We start from the raw sequence: 16,323 nt of genomic DNA on the forward strand, positions 1-16,323 counted from the left end.
AACAAACTTTACAATAAGAGGAGAAAGCTATTACATGATAGAACAAAATCCATAAAAGGGAAGTCACCCCTGATCATTATTAGTAAAAAAATACGAGCACTCATAAAATCAACTAAGGCCAATTTTGAGAGAAAAATTGCCGTGGATTCAAAGGACAATCATAAGGCCTTTTTCAGCTACGTTAGGAACCTGGGTGGAAACTCCCAGATATGCTCAGAATTAGTCCAAAATGATACAAAAATCACTGAACCCACAGACATTGCCAACATACTGGCAGACAGGTTCAGTGCAAACTTCACCCCCTCTCCCCCCTAAAGGAGAGATAACTATCCCAGCGGAGTGTAGCCTCCCAGACATCTCAAATGCGCAGGTGAAAGCTGCTCTCTCTAAAGCTAAAAACACAGCATCAATGGGACCGGATGGTGTCCCCGGCTGTGTGCTACACGAGCTAAATGAGGAATTAAACCCGCACATAAGGCAGCTGTTTAATCTCAGCCTTACCACAGGATATGTGCCCAAGGAGTGGCGTACGGCAACTGTGGTCCCACTCCACAAAGGCGGTGCCTCTACGGACCCTGGTAATTACCGCCCCATAAGCTTACCAAGTCTAGTCTGCAAAGCTATGGAGAGGATCATAATGGAACTCATAAACAAAGATATAGGGGACTTGCAGACATTGGACCCGACCCAGTTTGGCTTTGTCAAGGGCAGATCATGCCTTTTGAACTTGGTCGACTTCTTCGAAACAGTCACCAAGGCCATTGATGAGGGAAAGGCAGTCCATACAGCCTACCCTGACCTTGCAAAGGCTTTCGACACAATACCCCACTCGGGTATTGTACAAAAACTTACCAGCTTAAATGTAAACCCATATGTCACAAGATGGGTTGCAAACTGGCTTAAGGACAGAACCCACAGGGTTAGAGTTGCTGGCGCTATGTCAGACTCCAAGCTGGTCACAAGTGGTGTCCCACAGGGCTTGGTCCTTGGCCCCCTATTGTTCGGCATCTACTTCTCAGAAGTACAGGCCAACATGGGAGGACTTTGGCTGACAAAGTTTGCAGACGACTGCAAACTGGGCGCCACAGTGGAAAGTGCATCGGACACGGATATCCTTCAGAAGGGACTCAAGGAAAAGTACAGTTTTGTACCTACCATAAATGTAGATGTTCGAGGATCCACATTGCTGCAGTCCTAACCATTGGGTAGTCCGCTGTCCAGTCGGCCCGAATACCAAAGTATATGGCTGACGTCGGTCAAGGCGCATTAGACTGACGTCAGTACGTCAGGGTACTAATGCGCATGACCGACGCCATATCTTCAGTCTTTTCTTGCCCCAGATGTCAGAAGACCCTAAAAAGACAAGGCCCAAACCAAAACACCAAAAGCCCTGCACCAAACTTATATACAATATATATATATATATATATATATATACAGATGTACAATATACAGCAACTCACACCACCACCCCTAAACACAGAGGGGAAGGCGGGAGGGTAAATTGGACTGCAGCAATGTGGATCCTCGAACATCTACATTTATGGTAGGTACAAAACTGTACTATGTTCTTCATTCCACATTGCTGCAGTCCTAACCATTGGGTAGAATCCCAAAGCAGAGGTAAGGGAGGCTGGCAAATCATAAAGAAGCAGGAGCTGCCAACATGCCTTGCAAAATGGCTGTGGCAAAACCAGCCCTAGATTTAGAGTAGAGAGGAAGGTGGTAATGCTTAGAGAAAGTATGCACTGAACTCCAAGTAGCTGCCTCTAAAATATCCTTAGTTGCCACCCCTTAAAATGCTGTTGAAGTGGCAGTAGCCCTAGTGGAATGAGGCCTAATCCCAGCTGGAATTTCCTTGCCATGATGGGAATAACAAAAAGAAATGCAAAACCCAATCCACTTAGAAATAGTTTGCTTAGACACAGGCTTGCCCTGAGAACTCAAAGCAAAAGAAACAAACAACTGCTGAGACTGCCTGAAATCCTTAGTCCTGCTTAAATAATAACGCAACTGCCTATGTACATCTAAAGTGTGCAAAATCTTTCCCCTTTATTTTGGGGATCTGCATAGAAAGTAGGCAAATGAATAGTTTGGTTTAAAGCCACACTAGAAACCACCTTGGGCATAAAGGAAGGATTAGTACGTAATGATACCCTATCCTTATGGAAAATCAGAAAGGGCTCTACTGCCATAAGGGCCTGCAACTCAGAAACCCTTCTTGCAGAAGTAATAGCCAACAAAAAAGCAGTCTTCCATGACAAATATTTTAAATCAGCAGTACCCGCAGGCTCAAAAGGTTGTAGAGTAAGTTTTTCCAACACAAAATTGAGATCCCAAGCAGGAGTAGGAGCTCTACGTGGGGGTCTTATATTCTTTGCCCCTCTGAGAAACTGCTTGAACAAAGGATGCGAAAACAATGGTGGGTCACAATCATAGTGAGCTGAAATTGCTGCAGCATGAATCTTAATGGAAGAGAAGGACAAACCTTTGTCCAATAACTCAGTAAGATATTGAAGAGCCACATCCAAATTAGGCTCAGAAATCTCCAAATTCCTTGCTGCACTCCAAAATAAAAATCTCTTCCATTTTTCTGCATACACTTTCCGTGTACTAGGTCTTCTAGCTTCCATAATCACATTTAAAACTTGTTGAGGAAGTTGAGACCGGCTGTCTCTCAAAACAGAATATGCCATGCTGTTAGATGAAGAGAACGAAGCTTGACATTGAGCAGGTGGCCTTCTCTCTGAGACAAAAGGTGTGGAATCAAGGGTAAAGGCCATGGAGGCTTCTTTACTAGACTCCTCAATAATGGGTACCAGTGCTGCCGAGGCCAATCTGGAGCTATTAAAATCATCCTTGGCTTGTCTTGTCTGACCTTTAGAAGCACCTTTGGAAGAAGAGGCAGAGGTGGAAACGCATACACATGAAGATTTTTCCAACTGAAAGAAAGAGCATCCACTTTCCAAGCTGTGTGATGTAACCTCTTTGTGCAAAACTTTGGCAGCTGGTGGTTTAGTGGAGAAGCGAACAGATCTATGTCTGGAGTTCCCCAGGACACTGTCAACCTTTGAAATACATGAAGATCCAGTTTCCACTCGTGGGGATCCATGATTTGTCTGCTTAACACATCTGCTAAGGAGTTCTGTGCCCCCGGCAGAAACCTTGCCTGAAGAGTTAGTTGCAAGCTGAGCGCAGTCACCCATAAATTCATTGCTTGCCTGCACAATGGGTAAGAATGTGTTCCCACTTGTTTGTTGATGTACCACATGACAGTTGTGTTGTCTGTTAGAATCAACACCTGCCCTGGAAGAAGTAACTCCTTGAAAGCCATTAATGCAAACTGGACTGCTAACATCTCTTTCATGTTGATATGTAGATGCTGTAGTCTGACAGGCCACTTGTCTTGTATCCACTTTCCATTTAGATGAGCTCCCAAGCAATGTCTGAGGCATCTGTCGTTAGAATCTGACTCGCCTCTGGCCGGGTCACAGAGAGTCCCTTGTTTAGGTGACATTCCTGAGCCCACCACAAAAATTCCTTTTGAATGCAAGGTATTATTTGAATGACAGTGTCCAAATCCTGGCAGTGCTGTGTCCATACACTTTTTAGATACCATTGCAGCTTCCTCATATGCAGTTTGGCATTGGGAAGCACCAGAATACAAGATGCCATGAACCCTAATGCTTGAAGGACTGTCCTTGCAGTCAGCACGGACTGATGAGATAGTTGATGAAAGTAAAGGGATAGACTCTGTTGTTTGTCCGGGGTTAAAAAGGCCATCTGGGCTGCTGTATTCAGTCTCACACCCAGAAAGCACATGTCTTGAGAGGGTACTAGACTGGACTTTATTTCGTTCACAGAATACCCTAGGCATCTTAGCACTGCTAAAACATATTCCAGATGCTGTAGAAGGTCTTCCTTTTCTTGAGCCAGAATCAGGCAGTCGTCCAAGTAAGGATAGATTTGAATTCCTTTTAGTCTGAAGTAAGCTATCACTGAGCCAGAACCTTTGTGAATACTCTGGGCAGTAGATAAGCCAAAGGGCAATGCAGAGAACTGATAATGAGAATTTCCAGCTCGAAAACGCAGATACTTCCTGCAACTCAGTCTTATAGGCACATGAAGGTAAGCTTCCTTGAGATCTAAAGTTACCATCCAGTGGTCTTTGCCCAGCAGAGGTAAAAGCTGTTGTAACGTCAACATCTTGAACTTGGGAATGTCCAGATAAGTGTTGAGGATAGATAAATCCAAAATTGGTCTCCACGTGTTCCCCTTCTTTGGTACTAGGAACAGGCGAGAATAAAATCCTAGGCCCCTTTCCGATACAGGGACTGGCTGAATGGCCCCTATTTGGAGTAACAGAGAAATTTGCTTGTGAGCCTCTTTCCTTTGTGTAGGAGGAACGCCTGGCATGCCTTTGAAAGGGGCAAAGTATGGAAATAAAACCTGTAACCGTGGTGAATGATATCCAACACCCATCTGTCTTGAGTAATTAAATCCCAATTTTCTTTGAAAAGAGACAGTCTTCCTCCCAAAGGAGCTGCCAGACGAGAATCTACTGGCAGCTGAAAAACAAGGTCATTGTGTCTGTTTACGAAAGGACTGCCCCCTGCCCTCACCAGAAGTCTGAGCAGGTGAACTCCTGATCTAGGCCTAAAAGAACCTTGAGCTCTGCCCCTACCACGTCTAGACCTACCCCTAGACTGGGAATCATAAGCAGGATATGTCCATCCCTTAGTAGGCCAATTTCTACTAAACTTCGGTGGCTGCACCTGCAAAAAATCTTTAACAGTTTGCATAGACTTAGCTTTGTCCTCCATTTTCTTCAGGACTGCTTCCACAGGCGAACCAAACAACACATCAGACTGTAAAGGAGCATCCAAAATCCTTGTCTTAACATGCTCAGCTAAATTCTGATCCCTCAACCAGGCATGCCTGCGAAGAACAGAACTAGTGGCAGCCACCCTCGAGGAGGCCTGCACAGCATCAAAACCACATTGCAAAGAATGCTTACCCACTTGTTCAGACACATGAAGTAAATCCAGCAACTCTATACCTTCCGCCAAAGCATCCACCTTAGATTTCAATTGTGAAAGGAGATAATTTTGATATTTTAGCATGTGAAACTGACAATTCAACGCTCTCATGGCTAGAGTGGAAGAAGTATACACTTTCTTTCCCCACCTATCCAAAGCCCGTGCCTCTTTATCAGTGGGAACAGGATTTTTAACCACAGAGGCCTTAACACCTTTAGGCCCCTGAGAAACAGTGTCTGGGTCCGCCCTAGGACTCTTAAACAAATACTTATGAGCTTCGGGCACCCTATAGTACCTATCAGGTTTAACAGGAGCAGGAGGCAAAGAGTCAGGGTTCAGGGAAGCCTCTGCAAAAACATCTTCCACCACATTCAACACAGGAGGTATAGCTAAGGGCCTATGTTGCGGTAAAAATAAGAATTCCCTAAGCCTTTTCCTGGAATCAGAGTAATCTTGGCCTTCCCATTTAAAGTGTTCCCTCATGGAATGCAGAGTCTCTGAAAATGAGAAATCCTCAGGAGGAGAAGCTGTAGGTGTGGAATCATCCACATCAGAATCAGAATAAGGAGGAAAGTCCTGTAATTCTTCCGCAGAAGACTCCGAAGCCTCAGAATACTGTTCCAAACTCTCAAACTCAGGTTCCACCCTAGGCCTCTTATCAGGAGGGGGCATAGAGCCTCTAATCATAGAAATTAAATCTTCTGCCATTTTAAGCATATGTTTCTTAGGCACAGAACCTGAAGTGCTAGGAGAAACCCCCACTGTAGCTGAACTTGGCCTACCTCTGAAAGAAGTTTTGGCAACAGAAGGAGAAGCTCTAACTAACTTGGGAACAGAGGGAAGAATAGTTACCTGAGAAGCCCCCTCAGCCTGGCCTACCTCCTGAGAGGGCACATCCTGTAACAATAAAGTGTCTGCCTGAGACTCCAAAGAAACTCCTGGCAAAACCTCTGGCTCCACAGAGCCTTCTAAAGAACCGACGTCCGGGACTGCCGGTTCATCAACCCTAGGCTTCGCTGTTTTGTCTTTGCGCTTCTTAGACGAAGCGGGCGTCGGAGCATCCGACGGCATTTTGTAATTACAACGCTTCCCAAACACTAACCTGGCACAGTCTAACCTTCTCTTAATAGTGCGTTTATTAAATCTAGCACAAGAGCGGCAACCAACAACGTCGTGCTCAGGCCCTAAACAAGGTATACACAGAGTATGGTAATCCCTATGAGGTATCTGTTTCCCACAAGAAATACAGTTATTCACTTTTTCTGACATCCGGTTAAATACTGAGGCAAGAAAAAACCAAAATGCTCCCCAACGGGGTACTTAGCCAACTTTGATTCGGTCTGAAACTCCGACTTCGGAAATATTTCAGAACGCCAACCTGCACTCGCAAGAACTGCTTCTGCATCGGACCATGCGGCAAAAAAGACTGAAGATATGGCGTCGGTCATGCGCATTAGTACCCTGACGTACTGACGTCAGTCTAATGCGCCTTGACCGACGTCAGCCATATACTTTGGTATTCGGGCCGACTGGACAGCGGACTACCCAATGGTTAGGACTGCAGCAATGTGGAATGAAGAACATCAGATAGCTGGTGCCAGAGCCATGGCCTGAAGTTAAACGCCAAAAAATGTATAGTCATACCCTTCGGGAAAAACAAGGTAACCCCAAGCTACCATATAGGTGGCAATCCACTAAGCACAGAAGAGGTTATCAGGGACCTGGGGACCCTTGACAGTGGCCTTTCTTTTGACACTCACGTTGCTAAAGTGGTTAGAAAGACCTTCTACATTGCCCACCTGATCATGAAGGGATTCACATCCAGATCTAGTGAGGTCATTGTTCCCCTGTACTCTTCACTTATCAGACCAATGATCGAGTACAATGCCCCATTCGGGATGTATCTCACCCGACATCTGCAGCAATTGGAGAGACCCCAAAAGTTCCTCACCAAAAGGATAATGGGACTCCAAAAGCTGTCATATGCTGCCAGATTGAAGAAACTCCAGCTCTATTCAGTTGCATACCGTCTGCTCAGAGGTGACATGTGCCCGACATACAAGGCCATGTCCAACCGGAATTAATGGACATGCTCCACCTCAAAAAATCCAAATCCACCAAAACCACTAGAGCAAGCGACTTAAACCTTAGCAGGGATACAAATAGGACGTGCTGGAGGGATAGATTTATCACTCAGAGACTCCCTATGCTGTGGAATAAAATCCCGGTCCATGTGAGGCACAGCACCTCGCTGGCTCTGTTCAAGAGAAATCTTGACCTGTGGATGGGAGATCGTAGGTTTATCCCGGGAATCATCTCTGTGTCACTGCTGGACAGAGGCACAACTAACTAATGGGCACAGTATTTTTTCATATAAGGGGTGGCGTAAGCCACAAAAATTTGGGCTAGGCTTATAAATGCCTTAGGGCAGATAGCCTAGTATAAACCTATGAACCTATGTATACATACACGTCTCCTAAACCTGATTGACTTTTTTTGAAGCAGTCACAAAAGCCACAGATGAGGGTAAAGTGGTTCACACAGCTTATCTAGATCTCGCCAAGGCTTTCGACACCATCCACCACTTTTGTGACTGCTATATATATATATATATATATATATATATATATATATATATATATATATATATATATCCTTACTGCATAAGAGCTTATGGTGCTCCCCACCCACTTCTTTCAGCTTTTCCTGGTTAGTGGTCATCACAGCGGATCACCTGTCCACTCATGATTAACAGTGGAGTTTTACGGTGTCTAGTTGCCAGCCCGGCGCCCAACCTTCCACAGAAGGCACACACACGCACTCACACCTAGGGCCAATTTAGACTGCCCAATCCACCTACAGCATTGTCTTTGGGATGTGGGAGGAAACCGTAACATGACTGCAACAGTGAAACACGATGAACATCTGGAACACCCAGAGGAAACCCATGCAACCACAGGGAGGACATACAGACTCCGCACAAAAGACACCCCCAGCCGAGGATCAAACCGGAGAACCTCTTGCTGTGAGGCAACGCTAACCGCTGCACCACTGCGGCCACCCTACACATACACAAAATGGTCAATTTTCTTTTGAAACTGTTAAAAAAAACATTAAAGTAAGACTATACGCAAAAAATCTACACTACTTAGGTTAGTTTGTAACACTATGGATACTAAAAGTACCAAGTTAATGAAAGATGCCTCAGTTCACTCCAGCATAAAAACATAAAATGCATCAAAGTCCTTTATCCTAGCTATGGACATTCTGAATGTTGTCTCTTTCTCTTCTGTCATTAAAACTAACCAGATGACCTGTTCTGTAGGAGCATAATTTCAATATTTCCTCACCCAAGTTAAGAAGTTACTACTGTGCCTGCTTCTCTACAAGAAATTCTTTGAGGTCTAGTTCTGTTTCTCTAAATTATAAATGAAACATTTTACACTGGTCTGTTAGAGGCTCTTTGAATTTATGTTTCTGAAATCTGGGATGGTTAGGAAATACTTTCCTTCTATACTTTTCACAGGAGTTGATTCCAACACCAAAGGAAAAATGCACATTTATCCTACACAAATCTTGTCAGAAATATTACTAAAAGAAGACAAAAACTTGCCAAATCTCATATTCCTATATTACTGTATCTGGAGCAACAGCCACATGCATGAACTATAGAAAAATGTGCATGCATTTACTCAACAGAATACGGCTAGCAGTAGGACAGAGTGCTATTTTTTTTTAAGTAAAAACATTGGTATGATGTAAATAAGAAAACTAGTTTATCCCTCAGAAAGCAGTGGCTAGTTTTATTACACACTTCACAGGTAAAAGAATACAAGCTCTATGTAAGAAAAAGGTCAGCTCTGTGCATTGACAAAGGTACAAATTAGAGACTCCATGGCGAACAAGCAGGGACTCCAAAGCACCTTATATAAATTTGCGCAATCCTGAATGAAACATGCATTCAGACAGCGTACAAAGAAAACCTAAAATCCACTGGGTTAATATTCCAGTGTCATACAGTGTAAAAAAGATGGGGTTTGGAAAAAAAAAAAGTACCAGGCAGAAGGCTAAACACAAAGGGTGAGAATGACAGCTCAGAGCATGATTGGATACATAAGCAACAGCATTCAACAAGGACATTAATATGTGAAGTGAGAAGTCTACAACCAAGGTGAAAGTACTATACTATGAATTGACCAAACTTTCACCCTAAAAATAACAAACCAACTATATGTAAAAATAAAACAAATAATGAAGATGTAGACAATAAAGTTACAAAATATACAGAATAAGAAAAAAAAATGAAAAAGGAAGTTAGGGTCTCCAAAGTTAGAGCTTTAACTGATGGATGGTCTAAAAGACCTAATTAACAAGACTGGTGAAAATTATCAATGTAATCTATGAAAGCAATAAAAAGGAGACACTTTAGAAATAAGAATACATCAAATGGAGGCACTTTTGAAATAAGAATATGCCACGGGTTAACAATACAGACAAATATGAAACTAAACAGCAAAGCACTCAGTTAAAAATAAACTGTAAGAGACAGTATTATTAATAACAGACAATAAAGCAACACTCAGCATCAGCAGCTGTACTAACTTTAGAAGTCATATGTGGTACACTGTCATAAGTACAGCACAACTAAAGGTAAAGGGAAGGGCAGCAGCCACTAAGAGAAAAACAGAGTAAAAAAATGGCAGTAAATATGTACCACTAAAGTGACTCCCTAAAACCAATAGGACTCTACATCAGGCTGAAAAATATATTTGGAAATGTACCTACAGTGGGTATTACTATCACAAGAATATTTGCAGTTACCAGCTTATGGCAGAGAACGTCTTCAACTTTTCAAAGCTTGGAAAAAATCCAGTCATCCTTTTTTTTTAAACCACTTGTCTTGATAAAAGTCAAAGTGGTAGCAAGCTGAGTATGGCACAGCAGACTGGCCTATTTGCAGCAACAAGCTCCTAGCCAATTTTGTGGGATCCCCATGCATTCTTAGATGTGCTGATATAATACTTTCACTGTACCTGGGTATTTGCCATGAGGTACCCTTCTAGTGAGCTGTGCCTGATAAATTTCCCATGAGAAGGAATTGGGAGGCAGGGGGTGGGTATCCTCATAAGGTGCACAAACCATCTCAAATGTCATCAGCTCAAACCAGATGATGATCAAGATGCTCCTGGATTGCCAATTTCTTAACTCCAGAATGGAAAATGCTCAGGGCTATCTTGTGAAGCCAGCTTCATTTCCACCATGATCCATGACCTGGTCCTCCTGTGACTGTCGATGAGTATGATGGAGATGGGACATACATGGGTGAAGAAATTGCAAGCTCTTTCCTCTGAGTAGCCTCTTGCTTCACCACCTCTACCACAATGTGGTACAATGCTTACAGTGATCCTGTTACTGTACTCATCCACTGGAAAATCTGCTCTTCCCATCTAGCTGCAGTTATGAATAACCCAAGACAGCTGAAATTCTACATCTAAGCTGCACCCCCCCCCTCCCAAACCTGGATAGGACAAACACTCTTTCCCTGGAGTCTTTTAATCTCGTAAAAAAATTATGTTTGAGAAGAAAATTTACTTCAGCAGACTCCAATTAAATGAAAGAATCTCTGAAAATTAGAGGTACTCAACAAACTGCTTTTAAGACAGATAAAGACATCTCAACTGTCAGCAATCCCTGCTGCAACACTAATGAAAGTTCAGAGTTTGGTATCAGTCTAAAGAAACCTCAATGAAGCATGGCATGACCTACCATAAGTTGACAGAAAAAAAAACATCAGCACTAGGCAAGTTATGTCATTGCCAATGCGTGGGAGTGACCACTCGCATTTTACAGATCTTTCCCTGCCAAACTACCCTTCTAACATTCTAGGAAACTAGCATGCTCCACACCATCTAATTAGAAGTGTTCCTCTACATCTCTCTTGAGTGATCATGAAAATACTGATTCTGAATGCTCTGTATCACAGAATATTTTATCTTCTCACCCGCCATGGAAAGTACTGGTCTTCAGTTCTTCCAATGCCAAGGCAGCCTCGCACATTCTTACCCCAAGCAAACAACTCTCCTTTGTCTGAAATGAAAACAAAGATCACACTTTTTACACAGCATTCATCAGAGAAAGATGGTCAAAAATGGGAAGAATTTACCACATGGTATAAAATAAGTTTTAGGACAATGGCTGCTTAATGCAATTCTACAGACCTGTTGGTACAGACATCACTAATGACTAGAAGGACAGTCTCTTCTATTTTAACATACATTCATATAAGTGTTGGCATTACCAATAGGAGTGCTGACATGCGAATTATGCTGTCTGTGGTATTCAGAAGAGCTGAACATAATATTTTGTACATCATGAACCTCAAAAAGGAGCTAACACCAGAACTGTTAAAACTGAACTAGTAACCACTAACCAGTTCCTAGTTACAGACTGCAGAATACTTATTAAAACAACAAATGTGAATTTAAAACATGTTTATTAAAATATATACTGGTCAAGCACTTTCATCCATGACAATCACGGACTTCTTTAGAACAGTACATTTAAATCAACCAGCCACTTATATACCAATTTATTGTGATGTCATCAATTTACTTAACTTTTTTTTTTAAAAAAAGATACTAACCTATCACACTTCAAAACAACTCATACTTAAATATTTCATTGAAATAACATTCAATTGATCAAATAACACATTTTTACAATTCCATTTGTTTCAATTTTTAAATACTATTTACACTTAAGGTTTCGTTTAATCCTGGTAATTTATCAGCTGCTGTTGCCAATTGCCATTTAAGTTCTAAGGTGTTTAATTTCAGTTTCCAGGGTCCACCTCTCAAATCCAAATTCACTGCATCAACTACCCAAAATCTGAAATAATGTTCTGGGTTCTCAATGACATGTTTTCCCCAAAGCACTTTTTTTGTTGCCTTTATTAATATCATACAAGTGCTCGTATATCTGTTCTTTGAATTTCCTTTCAGTTTTTCCTATATAAAACCCAGCACATTGCTACATAAATCATCCTTTTAGATGTACAATTATAGTAAGCTTTCCTTTTTACGTATTCGTTCCCATTCAAATTTATTTTAGCTCTTTCCATTATATGTTTGCATTGTAGACATGCACTACACTTGTAAGCACCCTTGTTTAATCCCCTATTGTAACTCAGTTTTGTTACATTATTAGTTTCCAAAATATTTTTAAAATTCCTCTTGCTTTGTACACAATTCTTAGCTGGTTCCCCAGAATTCTATTAATTTCATCCTTTACAGTGAAAACATTCCAATTCTGGTGTAAGACACTCCCAGTTTCTTTTTCATCTGCATGGTAAGTAGTAATAAATGCCTTATATAATTCTTTTTCTCCACCCTTGCTCTCAACACCTTGTTTATGTCCAAGCAAAGGTATAGATTTTCCTTCTTTCCTCTTTACCACTACTTCTGTCATTATTTCAACAATGAATTCACAAGGATACCCCCCTAGATAAAAACATACATTTCATTGTTGATATCTTTATATTCAGAAGTCACCCTAGCTGCTCTTATCATTTGTTCCTTCACTATAGCCTTTTTCTGATGGAAGCAATGGCAGGCTCTGAAGAAGTCCGCGATTGTCATGGACGAAAGCGCTTAACCAGTATACACTTTAACAGACATGTTTTAAATTTATGTTTGTTGTTTTAATAAAGTGTCCTGCAGTCCGTAACTAGGAACTTGTTAGTGGTTATTTTGGACATCATGCTTTCACAGAAGAACACAGACACACACTAACCAGCAGTAAGGGGGCTTTGCAAAGTAAAGCAACAGCCATTTCTGAATTCTTCTTCTCCATCTCAACTCACCATTGACTGCTGCAAAATGGTTCAGTCCACAGCGAATCCGAGACACCCTGATATTGGGGCTGTATTCTGTCTGGCCAAAGAGAGTAGGTGGTATCATCTCTGGAGTTCTAGATTCAGACAAGTCTGGTCCTTTACCAAGTATACCGTAGCCCCAAACAAACACATGTCCCTTATCTGGAATTCAAAATAAAGGACCAGTCATGTTTAAAGTTAGATTTTCTTACTAAAAAAGCATACAACTGTCAGCTGAAAAGTTTCCATATTTACAAGTCATGCCCGCCTTCGGTGACCAAGCTATGTGCATTCAGAAGCACAGAGTCTTTTGGACTCACTGTAGGAAAACATTAATTAATTGTAAGATAAATACTCCATTATACAAAATACTCAAAACATTTTGAAACATGCATATCAAATCATAATTAATGCATTCTTTAATGTATTTCTTGTTCAAGTTCTCCTAAGTGAGCTGAAGCTGCTGCTATTCTGGCAAAGACAGCATACCTGTCAACTGACCTAAGCATCCTGGCATTGCTAAATAAAATGCAGCTAGCACCAGCCGCGTCTAAGTGGGCACCATACTTGATATAACTACATAAAACATAATATAACTAGATAAAACAGTCTGCTCTACTAGCAATATGTAGATCAGACCACTAAGCTGTATATCACCTCTCTCCCTGAAGGCACAATGACAGCTTGTTTCCTCAACACACAATATCATTACACATCCGAGGGAATTGCTCCCCTTTAAAGCTCTTTACCAAAACCACACCTTCTCTTTAACCAATATGATGCCTCCAACATCAGACTTCACAGTCTTACTTACATTGGAGCTCTCCTGACTGTTGATCTGCTATTAAATGTCTCTGCACGTAACCACAGTATGTGCTCAACAAGGATAGGCCACCAAGGACATGTACTCACAGTAATGCTGCATACAATCCAGTTAATTGAAGACTACACCCTGCTGTTACGTGGGGAAAATCACATGGATATTAGAAAAGCTTATCCAACTTTGTATACTCAAATCTGACAAAAGTAAAATAAACTGATACAAATTTATTAGCATCACTTTCCTAAATTGTAGCAATATAAACTTAAAAATCTGACCTACTGCTAAAGATGCTAGGATTTCCAGAGAATAAGATTTAATCTGGGCATCATCAACTTCTAGCAAAAGGAACTAATAAGGCATACACAGACTATCATTGTGCAATGTTATTTTACTAAGATTCAGCAATAATACAACTAAATCATGGATTACCACTAAGAAACGTCAGCCTAACAGACTAGGCATCAGCTGAAATTATTAAAGACAGCACTTCTGAATAACAGAAGCATTTGTAACAAAATATGGAATTGTACTGCTGTTTGATTGTTTCAAATCATACATGCCTCTTGCATTACTGAATCATGACTCAAAGGTCATAGGATCATAAGAAGTTACTAGGCTAATGGCCCTAGGGCCCTTACAAGCCTAGCCAAGTTCTTACCCTTTGAGGTCTGCATTTTTTAAGCAGTTGATTGTTTCCTAAGCCACTTTTAGCAAATTTATTTTCCAGCAATTTGTTAGCATCTTTGCAATGTTTACAAAATCTGCTGAATTCTTATCAGGAGGACTGACCAAACTCACAGTTACAGGAATTCCCGTGGCAAACTTTCAGCTGCTTTACACCATAAATGCTCAGCTATGACTACAGAATATGAGGGTGCTGTTGTCAAGCTGACTTTAAGGAAAGGTAATTATCTAAACACTGCCTGTATTAACCTACCATTTGAGCACACCAGAAATTAACTGAAGAAAACATGTTAAAGGGTTCATCAACAGCATCACTGGCAAGCTAGTAATCCTCTGGCTATGGCCAACACACCATGAAAACCACTCAGCCCAAATTCTCATGATTAGTCTCACAGATTACAAGGACTGTCTCAACCTGCATCACACCTCCCTACAAGAAAGGAGTAATCAGCTGTAACTGACTAAAGGTAACAAGCTCTGAAATCAAACCGGACTGTATCAGTGGCAATAATCCAATATTTTCCAATGTGAGAGAACAGGATAAAGAAGTGCCAACACTTTACCAAAGTATGTTCTAGCAGAAATGTTGAGATTTCAAGTTTACCACCCTGCTAATGCAAGGTAAATGAAGCCCAATATTAACCTTTGTAATGGTGGATGATGGTTTACCATCATAATGTCGATCGGTGGATGGTCGAGCGAGTATGCACGAAAGGAGTGCAACAACATCCCAAAATTGAGAATGCAAATGTTGCGATTCGCAAAATCCGGTCCTCTCTTTGACACGTTAGCACCTGTTTTTGGGTGTAGAGTGGCCGGAAATGTCAATTTCGGTATTTTTGCAACATTTTGACCATTCAGCTTTATGGGATTCACTGACAAATATCACTCATATGCAGAGTTGAGCAATGTGCACTCGACAATATGACAGTAAACCGTGGGTGATGCCTTACTGCAGTTAAAATACAATTTAATCCACGTTTGCATCATCTCCCCTTACATGTAAATAAGAATAAAGTCCTTGTTACACTACAGCAACTTAATACTTGCATAATATAATAAAATATGGTATGTTTATACTGCAACTAATTAAAATATAGAAATCCAAGTAAACTCTGAAAAAACACAGCAAAGATGCTAACAAACTGCTGGAAAATTAATCTGCTAAAACTAACTTGGGAAACAATCGACTACTAACAAAAAAAAAATAATTCAGGCCTCAAAGCCCCACTTGAAATGCCAGTATACAAGAATCCAAATAAATGAATAACTCAATGTTTTCAACAGCTGTATCCTAAATCAGTAGACAGCTATTTATAATCACTTTACTGCTCTCTCTGACAATGAGAAATTTCTCCTTCTGACTGTTCTCCAAGTTCACTGCCCTGATGCCACTTTACAGGACAACTCTGTCCTATCTACAAGAATGGGGAATACAAGAAGGCACAACCACCTTGGAGATTTACTTTATTCACATGTTCACATTTACAGTCTTGCTGTTGCAAGAAATGCAGCTGTGGTCATCAGAAGTTTAGTAGGAATCTACACAAACACATTTTATATTACTTATACACACACACATATATATATATATATATATATATATATATATATATATATATATATACATACATATATTTATTTATATATGTACACACACACACACACACACACACACACACACACACACACACACACACACACACACACACACAAAGGTTATCCTTATGTCCAGCTTACAGGTGAAAATAGTTAATTTGCAATCAGTTCTGACTTCAACAAAAGCAGGTTCGGTCTGGTAACTGCAACTATACACAACCGTCTAGGGTACTGCCTTAACCTAGAAACACAAATGTAGTACCTTGGATGCTATCCTATGGAAAGAAGTCAGATCTTACAGTAAG

General features: G+C 41.0%; 1 protein-coding gene across 1 annotated transcript in view; it reads right to left on the reverse strand.

Annotated features, from left to right (window-relative positions):
* The window catches only part of RCC1L (RCC1 like), a 96,275-nt gene that overhangs the window by 13,842 nt on the left and 66,110 nt on the right, over nt 1-16,323 (reverse strand). The window contains exons 6-7 of the mRNA XM_044054132.1: nt 12,901-13,074; nt 11,041-11,126 (exon numbers count right to left, since the gene is read on the reverse strand). Coding sequence (XP_043910067.1) covers nt 11,041-11,126; nt 12,901-13,074 — 260 coding nt within the window. The remainder of the gene's footprint in view (nt 1-11,040; nt 11,127-12,900; nt 13,075-16,323) is intronic.

The sequence above is a fragment of the Protopterus annectens genome, chromosome 13.part0, assembly GCF_019279795.1.
Source record: "Protopterus annectens isolate FY-2018-M chromosome 13.part0, PAN1.0, whole genome shotgun sequence".
NCBI classification, from domain to species: domain Eukaryota; kingdom Metazoa; phylum Chordata; order Ceratodontiformes; family Protopteridae; genus Protopterus; species Protopterus annectens.